At 37.6% G+C, this 18,566-nt stretch overlaps 2 protein-coding genes across 2 annotated transcripts in view; both read left to right on the top strand.

The window, feature by feature from the left end:
- The window catches only part of LOC120636630, a 31,550-nt gene extending 25,608 nt beyond the window's left edge, over positions 1-5,942 (top strand). Inside the window, exons 14-15 of the mRNA XM_039908190.1 lie at positions 2,017-2,208; positions 2,987-5,942. Coding sequence (XP_039764124.1) covers positions 2,017-2,201 — 185 coding nt within the window. The 3' untranslated portion in view covers positions 2,202-2,208; positions 2,987-5,942. The remainder of the gene's footprint in view (positions 1-2,016; positions 2,209-2,986) is intronic.
- A 2,295-nt stretch (positions 5,943-8,237) lies between these two features.
- Positions 8,238-15,059, top strand: LOC120636191. Its single transcript, XM_039907544.1, has 2 exons — positions 8,238-9,372; positions 14,921-15,059. Exon 1 carries the CDS (start codon positions 8,452-8,454, stop codon positions 9,223-9,225), a length of 774 nt encoding a protein of 257 aa, XP_039763478.1. The 5' UTR covers positions 8,238-8,451; the 3' UTR covers positions 9,226-9,372; positions 14,921-15,059.
- The last annotated feature ends 3,507 nt before the right edge of the window (positions 15,060-18,566 follow it).

Raw genomic sequence — 18,566 nt, 5'->3', positions numbered from 1 at the left:
AATAAAATTTCTAAATTAACCTTTTCATCCTTTTTAATTTATTTTTGTGTGATAAATGAGCATCCTACATTCTTCCATCTATACCTACTCTGGAAAATAAATAAATTCTTCACTTGGTTGACTTTACAGCAACATGTATACTATGTATATGTTGCCTGTGGTGCTGCGTCCCCGTGCTGTTGCAGCTTTTTTAATGTCCTGCCACGTCTGCAAATAAAAGAAAAATTATGCAAGACTTGTTTGATGCCAACAACACTAATAAATAATTTAAATTTTTTGCACTTGCTTACTTTACCGCAAAATTGACTTAACTGTTTCCAATGATTGACCGTCCCGTCTGGCCCATGCTCCTTCAGTAATGACTAAGATTTGCCACTGGGAGTCTGCCCTTTTGGCTCCTAAGAGTTCCTGTGAATTCCCCAGTGGCAAGGTGGTTGTGGGTTGGCATGAAATCTACCAACATTTGCAATTGTATTTTATTACTTCTTGATCTGAATAAACACAAATTTGTCAACTAATGGGCCATAGAAAAAGGCAAGCACAACTTTAAATAAAATAGTACAAGATCAATAATTTGATATGTAAACAGGATTGGATCTTGATGATTAACGTCTCTGTTTACTTTCACTGTAAAACATTCATTCATTAGGTACGCTTCTAAATCAATAGGTAGTCACTTTTTCAAACATTTTATAAAAGAAGACTTACTTTTTAGCACTCATTTTATTTTCTCGAAAGGTAGGTTTTATACCACTTTGAAAAATCCAGAATAAATAATATAAACAAACAGCCGCAGACGAGGAACATTTATAGATAAAAAAAACAATAAAAAACTTAGACAACTAAAACAAAACAGAAAACGAAATATTTATTTGTCAAAACCATGAGCACAGATTAGAATAATTAATTTGTGACATTTACCGGGGGTTCGTCTTTCCCCTATTATATCCACCGTGGATATATTGTCCACCCGTGTGCCCATGCTCGGGGGGTGGATATAAATGCGTGAGGGGATAAACGTTATATCCTTTCCCCGTGGAGAAGTGTCCCCCGCCCATGCTAGCCCTGCTGGAATACTTTCATAAAAAAATCAAACACGTAATTGATTATCCACTTCCGTAAGCAGTGCTTATAGAAACCCATACTTAAAGAATTTATGAATGAAACTGTTCTTGTGTGAACCGATGCTAATCTTGTAAGTACAAGCGCACGATTATAACATTACACGACACACACTACTAACTTGCACGCACACATCTAGCAGAACGATTCTTTCTTTGGGCGTGCTTATTTTATTTGATATTTCTATGCAACAGTAGAGGGCGTCATATGTCGATTGATTCATAATAATTGATTTACCCTGCAATCGATAAATTGAGATTTAAATAATAATATAGGTATATTTACGTGTTTTAAAAGGTAAATGTTTAGCATTTACGGTTAATAATTAAAATACGAAGTAGAAGATTTTATTTTGTAAGCTATACCTACGCCTTGCGAGCGTTGGTTGCGCTGTCGCCTGTCTAGCGACAATTGACCTAGAAGTTTGGCCGCTCATTACTAGATGGCGCTTTCATATATTTTTTACTTAGTGTTTTTTTAATTACAAAACTTTAATGGTCCTATCTGAAGGTTCTTTAAGACCCTGAGGGTAGGGTATGCACTGCTTATTTGCATATATGCAATGCACGCCACTGCCACTATAGGATAGAAGACCGGTGTTACTATGAGCAATTCCATGATATTGACTTAACTTAACAATTATTCATTGTAAAGTAAACATCTTCTGAGGATGCTCCGGTTTCGGAGCGAAACGTGCGGAACGTAACGTTCACAAGATCTGTTTTGCGACTAGTTTTAAGATTGAAGAAATTATAAATTACACCATACAGATTCTTCTGTTTTTCGCGGAGTATCTAAGACCAAATTAAGCTGTATTTTCACAATACTTACCACGAGGCTATCACCGGTTTACCGTAAGTGTAGAAAGTACTAAATATTCAATATTTTAATCAGCAGGTATGCAAATGGCTCAAGACAGCCAGGCAATGCGAGCACACGTTCCACTTGTGATGCCGCCCGCGCCCCCGCCGCCCGTCTCGTTCGCGCCGACCGCTGCGCCCGCGCCGCCTCCCGTACATCAGCCCAGCCACTACGCTATGGAACGGTACCCGCCGCCCTACTACCCCAGGCATCAGTAGTTCTGCGGTAAGCTATAACCTTAGACTAATAATAATAATTATTATTTTACTCTTTATTTGTACACAAAGTTAGAAAAATAAAAGAACAATAGAAATACAAAGACAGAAGTAGAATACAAAAGGCGTACTTATCGTTTAGTAGAGATCTCTGCCAGGCAACCTTTGGCTTAGGACAAGATGAGCGAGAGCGGACAGGTTGTGTAAAATTATTATAAACCTACATTCAAATAGCTAAATACAAATACATAAACAAAATTGTACAAATAAGATAAATAAATATAAAATAATAAACTAATATATGCTCAATCATACATAAATACTTAAGAACATATAGATAATAAAAATAAACATAAACTAGGTACTAAATCTTACTAATAATACCATAACTCACTGTCAAAGAGGGAGAATAGAGATATTAAGAACGTAGACCCTCCCAAACTGCTCTAGTGTGGGTTCAAAGATTAATTTTCGGTACATAACCACCGCTCAGGAGCGGCTGTTATTTGCTCTTTGAATCACTAATTTTAATAACCACAATTTGCTAACTCCGTCTTGGTACTGAGAATGTCTCAATTGTAATTCTCAGCGATAACAGGCCAGGATCCTCTGTTCTGTGGTAAAATGAAAACCACTGGACGATACAAGGTAGTTTCCTTATTTTTAGTCTATTAACTTCTTTAGTTTTTGTAAATTTTCTTTTCTACAATAGATTATACTTATATCTTTTAAATATACTGCGACAATCTTTTAAATATATATGAAGTTATCATTTTTTTTTGTTTCAGCCTTACTATAGCTGCTCATCGTAGTCTTAATTTTTGAAAAAGTCATTAAGGTAGTGGATTTGTAAAAGTAGTTCATCTACCAAATTAGTATTAAGGTCGAGGCTGCAAATAATTCTGAGCCATGGTACAGTCTGTTTATAGGACTGAAAATAAATAGTTTTTCTATACATTTGTGAGTACATACTTGATAAAAATGATCTATGAAGCAAGTGTCGTAAATCGAATTTGTAATGATCAATTACCTGTTTCATTCGACGTTTTGTATATTACAGTTGCGAGGAAAAAATCCAAACTTACATAAAAGTGACTGACCATTTTTGCAGTTTGTAGGCCACGCTCTATTTTGGTGATTTATTGGTGGTTAAAGGGTTATTCACCGCCTCCGTGGCTCCGTTCGCCAAGGCTCGAATGTTATTTCCGGTGGACCAAATCTAGTTATGCTCTGCTTTTCAACTAAATCTGGACATTTTTAATCAACAATAATGACAGTGTGATGAAAAAATTCATCACACTTGCCGGTAACTAGGATCTTGTTACATCGATATAATCCAAGACATTAGACACGAGTGTTTTATTTAAAATGACCCTACTTGTGCTTTATTTATGATGTCCCGATTAAGTTAAGTTTGTACCTCACTGCAAGTTATATGTATGAAGATATTTTGTACCTACTCAATTATGAGAAATGAACGTTTAATATTATCAAATTATTAACAATTATTTTTGGGACATGTTTTAAATACGAAAATATCCTCTTAATTATATTTTAAACACGGGCCTTATACAGCGAACTATGCTGGCTGTATGTCGGTTTACCTTTGCCCGCGAAAAAAACTCACGTCATTTTAAGTCATTAAGATTTTTTTTAATAAGTTCATAAACAGTAAAAATGGTCGGTTATTTCCTAAGAACGTACTGTAGCTTATTTTCTCTGGCAAGTGTGATGAAAATAGACGTATAAAACGCGCATGGTACATTGATTATTTCACCGACAATATAAAAAGATAATTATTTCTTGAAAACTATTTATTTATCAAACAACAATGATTAGCACATTTGTTAAAAATTAAAATCTTAATCATTCGAAGCGTACTGTGTAATATTAGTTTTTGCGTGCATGTTTGAGAGTTGGTGAAGAGATGGAGAGAGCTAAGAATCATATTGGTCCCATTAGGTGGTGCTACGATCAGAATTTTTTAACTTCAAAGGTAGGACAACGTACTTCGGGCAAGCGAGTTTTTTTATTTTATTTCACAACGTGACGAGCGAATGTTTTGAACATCGAATTAATGTATGAAACGTTATAATTTGAAAACAGTGACATGTATTTTGACATTGATTTAAAAAATATTATATATGATTAATATTACTTTCAAATTCATACTAAAAATGGTATATTATTTTTAATTATATTATAAGAGTAATAAAATTTGTAAAGTTTAAGTGAAAAGTGTTTATAAAGGGAAAGACAACCCTACTTTTTTATATGTGCGAGACTTTAAATTAGTACAAGTAGTAATTCGATTTGTACATGAAGCCCATATAATATATTATAAATATATAAATATTTATTTAGTGATGGGCGCCTGCCATTGCCAGATGGGTCCTCTGTAAGGACTATTCCACCCTATTCCCCATGTTTGAGTCCCCAGGTTTACTGGTGCCCCGGCAGCATCCCCCCATGAAACCTAACAGTCTCTTTTTACTTGAAGCCCATGCTTTAGTTTTTATTTTTCTTATTCCTTCTCAGGTTAGCGCTTGTCTTAAATCTCATCTTCTGCTTAGTTAAGATTTAGTCTAAGATGGTTACAATGTAAAATATATGACGCTAATTTAGTGAATATTGGTTTTGGTCATTAATCAATTTCTTATACATTATTTTATTAAATGACATCTAACAAATTTCATACCAAGTACTTTTACCCGCAACAAAACGAAGACGGTATATTGTCGTTGATTCTGTAAAACTAATATGTTTTAATATTTTTTTTTAAAGTGTACCTAAACTTAACGCATGTACAAATAACAGAACTGGCGACTGCAATCGCGGCCTTCACATACATGGTTGTCATACCGCCAATGCGAGAGATTTGCCTTTTCTAATCCTGTCGGTCCTAAATTTGTTTGTGCATTCTAATAAAAACATAAATTTAATAACTAATATTGCCATCACTTCAAGCAACATTATTTTGAATAAAAGTTTTTTTATTACATTGACTTTTACATTTGCGTCCCTAAAATAAAAATGATAATTTCAGAGAATAATTACAGAAATATTAGAATCAATTAAATATGTTTAGTACCTGTATAAGATGGAGTCTTTTGATGCGCCGCAAAAATGCTGTAGCTATATTATGGTGTATTGTGGTGGTATAGATAGTATGTTTGAAAGGTTAATACCCTAAATAATAAAGGTTAATATCATCCATCTGTAAAAAATAATTTTTATGAAGACATTTTTTTACCAAGTTGTATAAACTTCCAAAAAATACATAATTTGCATTGTCTCGAAACATGTAGGACATACGATACTCGAAAACTAGCTACATCCTTTTGAAAATTGTGTATTTGCATTGTAAAAGTCATTTAATTTGAAAACTTACATTTGATATAAATACTTTGTTATTAAATTTATTATTAGCATATTACTTAAGTTAAGAATTTAATTTAATTTTAATGTTACCTTGATACTCAATAAGGAATAGTATATTATTTGCTTCCTTCCTGATTTTTTAATAACTATATTACCAGCTAGGTATAGTACTAGACCAACAAAAACCCCATTTTTTCAATTAAAATTAGATTCTGTTACCCTACTTAATAATATAATGTTTGAATAAATATTCTCTGTCACTAAATGCTGATTCATTGTCTATTGATTTACTATAAATAATTACTTTCTGTAGAAAAACAATTGTGTTCATATTTTTCTGACCAACAAATAAAGTATTCTTAACATTTTAGTGTTTTATTGTAATTTTAGTTATAGTTTTGACGAACTGCCCATATTAGTGGCGAGCGCTGTGGTCCTGTAAGTAGGAGGTCCCAGCATGTCCATCCTCAACAGGAGCAATTCGTGGATTTACTCTGGTTTGGTGCGAGGATTTGGCTACGGGTCGCCAAGTGATTTAGTGTCCCGGTACCGTGTCCGATTCCACGAAGAAACCGATTAGGCTTATGGTTTAGCTGCACTACCCCTAACAGCTTAGCCCGCTACAGTACGCGCGGCGAGAGTTTGGCTTTGACCGTTATTGCGCAGAAATCAGAAATTGGGTATCAACGGGCAATTAGCGGGGTGGGGGGCGGGTGTGTAGGCGCACGCGGTGCTCTGATTGGCGCTCCAGTCGTTCCCTGCCTCTCGCATCGATACGACGTACCGCGCACTCCTGTTGTACAATCACGTTCACAAGTGAATTGCTATTTTCGTTAATTGTTTATTGTTGTCGATTGTTATTATTTGTTGAGTTTGTTTGTTTAAGTTTTTCAGTTAAGTTTTTTTTGTTAAATATTAAAAAGTGATTTGAAAATGCGTAAAAAAAACATTGTTTTAAAAAGGCAAGCACGGAAAATGATATATGACGTGAATTGCTTTTTAAAGAAAGAAGCTGACGAATGTGTCGATTCATTGAAGCAAATTCGAAGTCAGATTGAGGAAGTTGCTTCTTTACTCAGTCAGTCGGAGAATAACCAAACTATACAGACTATGCAGGTAATGAAAACGGAAACTGTTTCTAAATTAAATTGTGTAGTCAGTAAATTAGCTAAAATTCAAAAACGGACATCGGAGGCCACTAAGACTTCAATTGGAACTGTAAAAAATATCGCAAATCAAGCCAAGAGTTCCGATTTGCTAATTACTTTCAGAACACCTGGAAAAAAACGTCCCAGAGCTAAACCAGTTACGAATATTGATAATTTTGACCAAGGTATTATAAAAAGATGTATACACAATTTTCACAAGACGAATAATGAACTTCCCACCATTGGGAAACTAAAAAAGAAACTTGAGGAAGATATAAACTTTTAAGGGTCAGAAACAAGTCTTCGTGTAATTGTAAAGGAGTTAGGATTTCGCTGGGAAAAAACAGAAAACAACCGTAAATTACTAATAGAAACATCGAATATCCGATTACAACGCATTGAATATTTAAGTAAAATAAGAAAATATCGACAAGAAGGAAGACCCATTGTTTACACAGATGAATCCTACGTAGATTCATCGCACTCAACAACCAAAGCCTGGAGCGATGGCCCTACGGAAGGACTAAAAAAACCCATTTCTAAAGGACAACGAGTCGTGATAGTCCACGCAGGATCTGAAGCTGGGTTTATACCAAATGCTTTATTAACTTTTAAAGCCGGCACCAAAACAGGGGACTATCACGACAACATGAATTACGAGAATTATGAAAAATGGCTTAGGACACAATTAATTCCCAACCTACCACCCAATTCTGTAGTGGTTGTCGACAACGCTTCATACCACAATAAACAATGGGATTTAGCACCGTCCTCCAATACCAAAAAAGCCGATATGCAGAATTGGCTAACTGATAAAGGCATACAATATGATTCAACAATGCTCAAGCCACAATTGTACAACTTGATAAAAGCTAATAAAGAAAGATTTAAAACTTTTTCAATAGATCAAATTTTAGCAGAAGCAAACCATAGCATATTGAGATTACCGCCTTACCATCCAGACCTCAACCCCATAGAAATGGCATGGGCTACTATTAAACAATATGTAGCTAGCAAAAATGTTAAATGGAATTTACAAGAATGTACCAAACTTATCAAAGAAAAAGTATCCTTAATGGGTGCCCAGGAATGGGGAAAAATATGTAAAAAGGTAAAAGATATAGAAGAAGAGTACGTCAAGAGTGACCATGTAGTTGATTTACTTACCGAGCAATTTATAATTCGCGTCGATGATAGTTCCGAAGACGATGATTCTGATGATGGTTATGATGATGATGATGATGATGACAACTGCAACCGAGGAAGCCCTGAACCCGGACCCTCAACAAGCAAAAGACGTTGCACAATTTCGTGTCGCGGCAGCACCACTGGACCATGCGGTGATTTCATAGAAGGCGTTAAACCTTTAACTGATTCAGAATCTGAATAGCACTGCTGCTAAGACTTTTTTTTAATGTTAACTTTTGTATTTAATAATTATTTTAAGTTTTCTTTTGTTTGTATGTACCAATTTTTTTTTTTTTTTTTGGTGGGTAGGCGCATAAGTGTTGTGACATATTAAAACCTAGCTCTTATTTTATTTGTTTAATAATAGTAAAAATCATAAATATACTATTACAAATGTACCTGTAAGAACTTAAGAACCACCAGCATTGACTCCAGTAATTGTTTTATAACACTCTTCTCAATTTAAACTTTTGCCACATCATTGCCTTTCTGTCACTGACTACACATAAACCTACTTTAAATTGCACAATTAAACCATGGAATTACTGAAGAAGTCAGTGGAGGAGCTAGCTGTAACTTTCACTGCAAGGATGGATGAGTTCCAGAGGGAAGTCAGGACATCTATCCCCGCGGCAAGTCCTTCCTCCAATATTAATTCGCAGTTTAGTGTGTTCCGGTCATTTGTAATGACAGCTTTGGAAAATCTACAGCTTCAACTCCAACTACTCTGTAGACAGCAGGAAGCAATGGAGGTTAGGTCCAGGCGTAAAATGCTTCTTGTACATGGGATGCCTGAAGTCCGCAATGAGGATCCAGCGCAGAGGATTGTCCAATTACTGTCTGAGCGGCTTGATATGCCTGATGCTACTGGGAGTTCCATAAGCCGGTGTCATCGATTGGGTCGCCCTGTTAGTGACAAGCCTCGGGCAATACTTGTGAAGTTTAAGGACCATGGCCTACGGGATAAAGTGTGGTTTGCCAAAACCAGTCTTAAAGGCAGTGGTATTACTCTGTCTGAGTTTTTGACTAAAGGTCGACATGATGCATTTGTTGAGGCTAGGAAGCGATTTGGGGTGACTCGGTGTTGGACAAGGGACGGCTGTGTTGTGGTGCTTGGTGCGGACGGAACCCGGCACCGGTTGGTATCCGTGGCTGAGGTAAGCGCTATCCCTGCCCCCGTTGGCGGTGCAGCTGGAACCTCTGTGACGGCGTCTACTGCGGCAACGGGGCCATCTCTGCCTATGCCGACCTCCGCAGCAACCCCGAAGCCCCATGTAACAGTTAGAGCCCGAAAGCCTATTAGGAAATAACTCTGTTAAAGTTTTCTGTTAATTTCACTTGTGTCGCACTTAGTTTGTTATTTCGCCGTCTTCATATATGTTTATAACAGCTTTATATTTCTATTTGTATACAGTACTTGCGCTTGCTAATACTTAAGCAGGTAGTTTTTCAGTAAGGTTATTTAATTCAATTCAATTCTTGTTTATGGCTTTTGTCTGTGCCAACTGGGCACAAGGTACTTCGCCAATGTCTTGTAGATGAAGAAGGCACGAAGGAGATTGATCGGTGAAACTAATGAAAAGTTAATTTTGAATTTGTACCAAGAAATAGTTGTTATTAGCTAGTTAGCTCTTTAACCTAAGGCAGCACAGACAACACATGCATATATATCTAACACAACACATGCATATATATCTAACACGGATATTTTTTGTACATTATACTTTAATTTTATTACTTACTATATATTTACATAAAAATCTACAATAAGGACTGAAAACAAACATTAAAAAACATTTAACACTCAAAGGACGGGGGACTTTGGGAGGAAGAACGTCATAGAGGGGATAGGTAAGTTTGGGACAGTTAAAAATAATATGAGTTATAGTGCCTTCATCCAAGCCACACTCACAGATGGAGTTGTCCCTTATCCGGAGTTTGGCCAGATGTACAGGTGTGCTAGCATGACCAAGACGCAATCGGGAAATTGTGGATGAAGTCCAGCGATTTGTACTCCGAGAGTGACAAAACCAGGGTTGTCTTGGTATGTTTTGTTGGATGGTAGCGTAAAACTTACCCTTAACCAATTTGGAATCATTCCAAAAAATTTTCCAGGCTGTTTCCATATATGTTTTGGCAAGAGTACATAGGTCCTGCGATGAATTTTTAAAATGATCTAGAGAACCTGACTCAACAGCTGTTTTGGCACATGAGTCAGCAGTCTCGTTTCCTGGAATACCTGAGTGGCTTGGAATCCAAACCAGTAAGATGAATAGTCCTTTTTGATTGCAAGAGAGCAGAGCCTTCCGGATTTTTAAGATAATGGGAAATCGTGATTTGCTGCGAAAGGGGTTTTCTTTAATAGACATTAAACAGCTTAAAGAGTCAGTCAGAATAACCGTCTGTTGTACGTTATGGGACAGTGCAAACAGGATTGCTTCCAAAAGAGCAATGGCCTCTCCGGTAAACACAGAAGACTCGGGAGGGCATTTAAATTTTAAAACAATTCTGTAAACAGGAACCCAACATGCAGCACCAACACAACCTTCTGGAGACAGCTTTGAAGCATCAGTATATATAATAAGATGATTTGACCAATTTTGACTAATATGCTTTTGTAGTTTGATATTGGTATCTGGGGATCCTTTACTCAGACCTAGATCTGTGATGATGGAAGGGTTGTATATTAATGCTTTAAATGGGGTTGAATATAGTGGGTTGATTGTGAAAGATGTCAGGGGATTAGGAAGGCTGGTATACTTTAGGAAACTATCTAGCAAGTAGGAAGACGAGTTACGGGAGCAAGGTGCGTGTGATAGTTGGCTTAGTCGGTGCCAAAGAGGATGGGATGACAGCTGTAACATCTTGCTGATAAAGCGGTCACATAGATATTGTCGACGGATGGATAGAGGAGGGTCAACGCATTCTACCTGCAAAGCATTAGTGGGGGAGGATTTCATTGCACCTAGAATAATTCTAAGGCATCTATACTGAATTTTGTTTAACTTTTCAGCAGCTGATTTATTAAAAGGCTCTAAAACAAACATACAGTAATCCATGTGGCTACGTACTAAGGCATTATATAATAATTTTAAAGTATAGGGGTGAGCACCCCACCAAACTCCCGCTATTGCTCGTAGTACATTGATGCCTTTTTCACATTTTTTGATAATGTGTTCAGAATGAGCAATTCCATTCAGTCGTGTGTCTAAATAAACACCTAAAAATTTAGCTTTAACTGCAAGGTTGATTGCTTGACCTTCAAATGAGATGTTGAGGTTCGGGAGGTATCTCTTCCTTGTAAATACCACTGCCTGACATTTTCCCACTGATAGGGACAAGCCATGGTCAGACAGCCACTGGCCTAGATAATACAAAGCAGAATTGATACGACAGGATACTTCCTCTATACTGCCTGAACTGTGATAGAGGACAATATCATCAGCATATTGTAAAATGGTACAAAAACTAGAAACAGACAATTCGAGGTCGTGGGTATATATGCTATAGAGCAGAGGACTGAGAACAGAGCCTTGAGGGAGGCCTTTCCAGATTAATCTGGGGGGAAGAGAATTATTCTGATGCTTTACCAGAACATATCTGCAAAACAGCAGATTACATATGAAATGAACCATCCTCGAGGGAACACTCAGCTTAAGTAGTTTCTGCCTGAGCACCGGAAGTAGGACATTATCATATGCAGAAGCAATATCAAGAAAAGCACCCACAAGGTACTCTCCTTTTGTAAAGGCTAATCTAATATCTGTTGTTAATACACTGAGACTGTCTGTTGTACTCATACCCTTCCGAAACCCAAATTGGGAGGAGGGGAGAATATTTCTACTTTCCATTAACCATTCCAGTCGGTTTTTAAGGAGATGTTCTGTAACTTTAGCTAAAGTAGATGACAAAGCTATGGGTCTATATGAATTTGAATTAAGGGGATTTTTATAAGGTTTAAGGATAGGAATAACAATTTGAGATTTCCAGGAGTTTGGGATAGAACCAGTTTCCAAACATTTATTGATTATTTTAAGGTAATAAATTTTAGCTTTGTCATTTAAGTTAGCCAGGAAAGAATATGGAACGCCATCTTCCCCTGGAGCTGTATCTTTTAGACCATTGAGAGCAATTTGAAGCTCAGAAAAGGAAAAGGGGGCATCCATTTCATCCGTAGCTGGAGCTGGCGTAGTAGTTAGAAATGAGTCCACATAGGGAACATAAGGTGGAGCTAATTTGTCTGCAAAGTTGTTAAGCCAGTCAGAAAGATTATTTGAGGAAGGATCAACGTGGCTCAGGGAGCGACGGAATCTCCTCATATTTTCCCACACAATGGTGGAGGGTGAACGAGGGCTAAGCGATTCACAGAACTGCGTCCAACTTGCTCTTTTCTTTTTGAAGACTAATCTTTTAATTTTAGCATCTAGTTTTTGGTAACTATTAAAGTTATCCTGAGTCATGCAGGCTGAGTATAATTCTTCTGCAGCAGATCTTTTACCAAATAAATCGCTGCATTCATCATCCCACCAAGGAGAGGAAAGCAGCGGATTTTTCACAGGGTGTTTTTTTGGAATATGGGAATCGGCCGAAGATATAAGAGATTTTAAAAAGAGATCATAGCATACCAGAATGTTTCCATCACTTTCCAAATCGGGCAGAGTGTCTACAATGCAATCAACGGATAGGGCATAATCTTCCCAATTTGCTTTTTTAAGTTTATACTTTAAAAGGGGATCATAGTTAGGGGTAGGTAAGGATTTATTATTTAATGTAACAATTATAGGAAAATGATCACTGCCACAGGTTGACTGTAGCACGTTCCAAGTCAGGCGCGATGCTAGGTTAGCCGAACATAGGGTGAGATCAACCGCTGATTTAGGGTTCTGATTGGGGTATACCCTTCGAGTAGGAGAACCGTCATTGAGGATGCAAAGACTGACATCATCAAGTAAATCAATCAGCAATGGAGAAAACCCGTCACTAGCATGGCACCCCCACATCGTGTGGTGGGTGTTAAAATCACCCATGGCTATGATAGGGCTGGGAAGGGACGAAAAGATTGCTTGTAATTCGGGAATAATAGAAGATGAGGGATGAGGAATATACAGAGATACAAAAGATATGTCTAGGGTACGGACAGCAACAGCATTGATCTGTTGACTGTGGGAAGGAAGAGCGATTTGGGTGTAGGGGAGGGAGTGCCGTAGAAATACAGCACTGCCTGCATACCCATCACTCCTGTCATCCCTCAAACAGGAGAAGCCCGGCACCCGTAATCGTGAACCAGGCCTCAACCATGTCTCCGAGATGGCAAGAATGGTGGGATTATGAAGGTTAATCAGAGAGATTAACTCATGTTTCTTGGGACGTAAACTTTTACAGTTCCACTGTAGCAGGGTTATTGGGCCCATTTTGGAGTAGTTTAAAAAGTTGGCTTAAGTTTTTGGCAACGTTGGGCGGTAAGGGAATTTCACTACATGGAGCGACAATACTAAGTAGAAATTCGGAGATAAACTCAAGCATTTTACCTTGGGAGGGAGGGTTCTCAACATTGTTGTTGAGAGCGCATCCATTAGGAAGGGATGAGGAGTAATCACCGACAATAGTCTGAACAGCTTTTTTATCGTAGCCCTTTGCTAGAGGAGCTCGGGGACGAGGAGAGCGGAAAACTGTTTGCCGGTAGGAGGTTTTGGTGGAAGTTACATTAGTAGGAGTAATCATTTCTTTTGTTATCTCAGCATAGGACCTGCGGACAGGAGGAAACTGAGATGATGCTTCAATGTAAGATTTATTATTCTGAGACATGACCATTTTAATGGATTGCTGCCTGGAGAATTCTGGGCAGTCTTTATCAGTAGCAAAATGACTACCAGAGCAGTGTAAACATGTAGATAATTCCTTGATGACCAAACATGAGTCACCTGTATGGGGCTGAGCACATCTGTAGCATCTGGGCTTAGATCTGCAGATTGTTTTAATGTGGCCAAAACGGCAGCAGTTCTGGCACTGTATTGTTGGAAGTTTATATGTTTCAACTGGCAGTGAGGTGTGGTATGAATATACCTTAGCAGGAAGCATTTGCCCCCTGAAGGTTAGGACAACAGATTGGGTAGGCACCCAAGTGATGACACCCTCTGTGACAGATTTTCTGTTCAGTCGCCTTGATTTCAGAACCTCACCACAGCCAGGCGGGAGCTCTAGCGAATCAACAAGCTCGTCCATCGACCAGTCCACGGGAACTCCTTTCACCAGCCCCATTCTGGTTATGTTGTATGTGGGAATTATAGCTCTATATTTGCATAACTTCAAAACTGGACTAACCAGAAAGTTGTTGGCAGCTTGGGCAGAAGTAAACTCTACAGTAATTTTGTTGCGGCCTATATTTTTGACGCCGTCGTGGATAATTGAACCAATTTTGTGTTTGTGCAAGAATTGACCGAAATTTATAGCCCGTAATGACGCTCCAGAGGATGGGTCCTCCACTTCCCGTGAGACTTGGACGATAAAAGGCCCATTATCATCGTCAGAGTATGACTTGGCGCCTTCGGTGAAGGAAGGGTGTATGTAAAGGCTTTGAACGGATGGGTTTACCTGAGTAGGATCAGTTATAGTTTTTTTGGCCGCATATACGTTGGTATCCTCTCCTTGTCGTTTGCGAGACGAGGCTGATGCCCCCGGGTCGGGCGGCTCAGGAGGTGTATCTAGATCCATTTTACTGGAAACACTATAACTACAGACACATAATAAATATTTAACCAACACCAAATACGGTTAGATTTATACGAATATCACCAATGACAACTATTTCTGCTGCTGTGTAAATTCACATAAAACACCGAAATTACACCGGAATCTCACTAACACGTGTGCACAAATTGACAGGCCAAGTTACAGTTCAATATAAACAACACCAAATCCTTTTCAAGACGAGTTTACAATAAAATCAAAGAAAAATTTGAAAAAACCGCGTCCGCCATGTACGAAGTTTCCCGCCGAACCCCTAAGGTTATTTAATTTAGTTCTGTCGGATTTATCTGACAGACAAATGACAATTGGTATCTGACGCGTCACTTACTTTATTGACTATGTTATGTGTTCTGTCAATTGGAATTTAAATTGTTTGGTTTTTGTAAATCTGTAAAAGTTATTGAGAATGCAAAAATAAATAAATCCAAAGACAGCGCTCTTTGCTTTTATTTATTTATTTATTTATTTTTTTTTTTTATTATTATTATATATCTATTTTTAGCGTTGTGTTTCTGTCCTCTTTGTAATCGACCTAGCATATATTATAGAGCGTGGTGTATTAAGCATGAAACATACGAGCGCTCCGTTGGATATTGTAGTCAAAGTGTGTGTGTGCGTCGTGTTTGCATTCTCATAGTATTGCTTAAGCTTCGTAATATATTTTGAGCCTTGTTTTTTTTTTTTTTTTTTTTTTTTAGCAAGGAATGTAAAAATTTGGTTATATCTTGTTGTAAACAATTATTTTACTTTTGTGTCTCAGTTCTTTTATTTGTTATTTTTTAAAGAAGCTGGTGGTTTGATGTTTGGGTACATTTTGCATATTTTATATTTTGGTACTTTTTTTTTTTTTTTTTTTGTTTTTTTACTATTTATATAAGTATATATATAGGTAAGTTTATATTTATTATTGTATTATATAATTTAGTATATATATATTATTGTTATTATTCTTATTTTTACAAGGTATTTATCTCTTATTTATATGTCATCCTCAGATACTAATGCAGATAGTGATCTATTTCTGTCATTGTCCTCCGTTGATGAGTCACTAAGTGGTTCAAGTTTCCACAGTGCTACAGCAGCCTCATTTCCACTCAATGTCACTCTAAATTCCCATTTCTCTGACTGTGTGAAAAACTTTAATGTTATTCACATTAATGCCCAAAGCATTCCGGCTCATTATCTTGATTTGCTTGCGTCAATTGAGTCCCAAAATATTCATGCCGTTTTAATTTCGGAGTCCTGGTTGAAACCCTGTTTGCCTTCGACGTCATATTCATTGCCTGGGTTTCATCTGATTCGCAATGATCGCATGAGCAAGGGTGGTGGTGGTGTGGCGATCTATCTTAGATCTTATATTCCTTTTAAAATTATTAGTTCGTCATGCCAGCCGCCGCCTATTGATTCTGCTGAGCATCTTCTGGTAGAAATATCATTAGCCAAGACTAAAACCCTGTTAGGGGTTTTCTATAGCCCTTCTCTCTTAATAAATTATTTCTCTTCTTTCGAAGCTTTACTTGAATCATTTGTGCCGAATTATAGCCAGACTATTATAATGGGCGATTTTAATACTTGTCTGCTTAAAGGCGATAGTCGAGCTAGAAAATTTGTCTCCATTATCGAATCTAGTAATATGCATATTCTTCCTTTATCAGCTACTCACAAACTTCCGAACTGTTCTCCTTCTCTTCTTGACTTAATAATAGTCTCGTCTCCGGATCTTATTTCAAAGTATGGCCAGTGTTCTGCCGATGCTTTTTCTTATCATGACTTGATTTTTCTTTCATATAAACTACGTCCTCCTAAAATTAAACCTAAAACACTTCTGCGGCGTAATTTTGGTGGAATGGATATCGATCGATTGTGTGATGATGCTTGCAAAATAGACTGGTCAGTGGTTGAAAATGCACCATGCATTGAAGATAAGGTTGCTGTTTTTAACTCTTTTTTAACTCAACTTTATGATACTCATGCACCCATAAAGATAGTAAAGCTAAAACATTTGCCTGCTCCCTGGCTAACTGACGACCTGAAAAGTCTTATATTAAAGAAAAACGTTGCAAAGTCCAGACTCAAGGCAAAGCAATCTGATGAAAACCAGAGAAAGTATATTAAAATCAGGAATCGCTGCAATACATTGTGTAGAGATGCACAACGACGCCATATTCATACTTCAGTCGAGGACGGCGACTCATCCCGGGTCTGGAAATTTCTTGAAACTGTTGGAGTTGGTAAATCATCCCATAATTCATCCCCTTCTAGTGTTGATATTGAACATTTGAATCAATATTTCTCATCTCCTCTTAACTCTTTTAATAGTTCAGATAAAGCTAATACTCTTCATTCTCTTTCCGTAACTCCAACTCCCGCTTATCCTCCGTTCACTTTTAGTCAATTCTCTGAATGTGATGTTAAGAAGAGCATATTGTCAGTCTCTTCGAATGCAGTTGGTAGCGACGACGTTAGCCGTAATATGATTATTCCTCTCATAAGTATTATTTCGCCTATTATCACTCACATTTTAAATGAGTCCATCTCTTCTTGCAAGTTTCCTGAAGCTTGGAAGAGTGCGCATGTTGTTCCTCTCCCTAAAAAGGCTAATCCTACTAAGTTCTGCGATTTCCGTCCTATCTCTATCTTACCGTTTCTTTCTAAAGTCCTTGAAAAACTTACTTACCAACAACTAAACCTTTTCCTTAATAGGCAGTGCTTACTTAATCCTCTCCAATCTGGTTTCCGTTCCGGTCATAGTACGGCTACTGCTCTGATGAAAGTTACTGACGACATTCGTTGGGGCATGGATAATAAACAACTAACTGTGTTGACCTTGCTGGATTTTAGCAATGCTTTTAACACTGTAGATTTCGATGTACTGTTGGCTATTTTACGTTCTCTTAACATATCTCCATCTGTGATTGACTGGTTTCGTAGTTACCTTCAGGGACGTCGGCAGCGTATTCGCGTTGAAGAGACTTATTCATCTTGGTGTGATATCTCTGCCGGCGTGCCTCAAGGGGGCGTGTTGTCACCATTACTCTTTTCTGTTTTCATTAATTCTATTACTCAAAAACTCTCTTCTCTCTATCACATGTATGCGGATGATGTTCAAATTTATACTCAAACATCTCTTGAGAATCTTCCGACAGCCGTTTCAAGGATGAATAAAGATTTAAGTGTTATCCTGGAATGGAGTAGATCCTATGGCCTCACTGTAAATCCTAAAAAATCTCAGGTGATTATTATCGGTAGTCGGAACCTAATCTCAAGAGTTGACTGGTTTTCCTTGCCGCCCATAGAATTCAATAGCTTCATAGTTCCGTACTCTGACAGCGTTAGAAATCTGGGTGTAACTATGGATTCCACTCTAAGTTGGACTAATCACTTAAAGGAAGTCAGCAGGAAAACTTTTGCATCTCTAGGTTCTTTGCGTCGCCTTCAATTTTTCCTTCCGATTCCTACCAAGATTATGTTAGCACAGACTCTCCTTCTTCCTATTCTGGATTACGCTGACGCAAGCTTTGTTAACCTAACTGACGATCAGTTAAATAAACTTGAGAGACTTCAAAACATTAGCATTCGGTTCATATTTGGGTTACGTAAATATGACCATGTATCACAATTTCGCTCTCGTCTCAAGTGGTTACCTATTCGACTTCGCCGGAATTTGCACATTCTTTCTATTCTCTACTGTGTGTTGTTTTTTCCTTCTTCTCCACCTTATTTAAAGGAAAAATTTGAATTCGTTGGTCGCCCTGGTGAAGTTCTCCGTACTGCAAGGAAATTGATCTTAAGGGTGCCTTCACATAATTCATCTTTCTTCCACCGATCTTTCACTGTTCAGGCTGTTAAGCTTTGGAATGCCTTGCCTCTTGAAATCCGAGAGGCACAGTCTATTACCATTTTT

The sequence above is a fragment of the Pararge aegeria genome, chromosome Z (genome assembly GCF_905163445.1).
Source record: "Pararge aegeria chromosome Z, ilParAegt1.1, whole genome shotgun sequence".
NCBI classification, from domain to species: Eukaryota; Metazoa; Arthropoda; class Insecta; order Lepidoptera; family Nymphalidae; genus Pararge; species Pararge aegeria.
The sequence above is the reverse complement of the archived record's forward strand: the minus strand, read 5'-3'. Positions and strand labels throughout refer to the sequence as shown.

Bases quoted from the DNA above. Each gene is read 5' to 3' on its own strand.
- LOC120636191 (XM_039907544.1), top strand. From the start codon at position 8,452: ATGGAATTACTGAAGAAGTCAGTGGAGGAGCTAGCTGTAACTTTCACT.